Raw genomic sequence first — 972 nt, forward strand, 5'->3', positions numbered from 1 at the left:
GCATTCCTGTTTTTCTTGAATTCTGCAATGGAGCTACTTTCAACTTGCTGCTGAATTTTTGCCTCGACGAGCGTGCAGCTGCAGGAGTTTTCCACCAGAGGGCGCGCTTGCACCAACGCTGCAGGCCAGAACCCGCGGGGTGCAAGGTTTATTTTATGTCAAAGGGAGTGAATCAAGCTGTTTTCAGTTCTTCTCTCCTGTTTATCGACATTGTAAATAGCGTATACTTAGGAGGCTTCTCATGAACTTCCTTTTTCGCTCACTCGCTACTTATTCTTTAGAGACCTGGAGAGTTATTTAACTGCCAATACAGTATTTACACAAGTTACCTGAAACTTCCTAGAAGGCTTTTTCTTTTCTTTTTTTTCTCTTTAGGTCAGTGTTTATATTCAATTACTTTCAAAGTGGCTTTGGGGAATGGAGCCGCCTGCTGTCGGCCTCCCTCCTACCGTGTGAGAAGAGCGTGAGCGCCCGTGAGCTTTAGGTATCATACATTACAGAACTTGACTTGCTTTTACCTTCTCCCCTTTGGCCCCATCACAGTAGCACTGGCCTTTATCTTTACAGACACAGCCCTAGGGAGAGAGAAGGAGAAAAGGGTTTATTCAGAGGACAGCTTAATAAATCCCAACAGGGCAAAAGCAAAGGGATACCCTTTGGTCTTTGAGTATTGGACGCTATTCATTAAGAACCACGTGCATGACCAGCAGTTAGTGTAATGGCTATGTCGCTGGATTCCCACCTAGTCGACCGTGGTTCGCGTCCCGGACCCGGTAGCTTAAAACTCTCGCGGGGCCCAAGATCCCGAGAGGAGAATGGAGGAGAAGGGATTGCGGCGTGACCATCCCCTCTGGGAGGTGATTTCTCACTTCTTTCTGTCTCTCTGTCTCTGTTTTTCTGGCGAGCGCATGCACCCTATAGAAAAAGCCTCTCCAAAAAAAAAAAAAAAAAAAAAAAACAACATAACATCAG

At 46.1% G+C, this 972-nt stretch overlaps 1 protein-coding gene across 1 annotated transcript in view; it reads right to left on the bottom strand.

The window, feature by feature from the left end:
- The window catches only part of COL4A3 (collagen type IV alpha 3 chain), a 96,040-nt gene that overhangs the window by 92,674 nt on the left and 2,394 nt on the right, over positions 1 to 972 (bottom strand). The window contains exon 2 of the mRNA XM_006141982.2: positions 519 to 575. Coding sequence (XP_006142044.1) covers positions 519 to 575 — 57 coding nt within the window. The remainder of the gene's footprint in view (positions 1 to 518; positions 576 to 972) is intronic.

The sequence above is a fragment of the Tupaia chinensis genome, unplaced genomic scaffold (genome assembly GCF_000334495.1).
Source record: "Tupaia chinensis unplaced genomic scaffold, TupChi_1.0 Scaffold000066_1, whole genome shotgun sequence".
Taxonomy (NCBI): domain Eukaryota; kingdom Metazoa; phylum Chordata; class Mammalia; order Scandentia; family Tupaiidae; genus Tupaia; species Tupaia belangeri.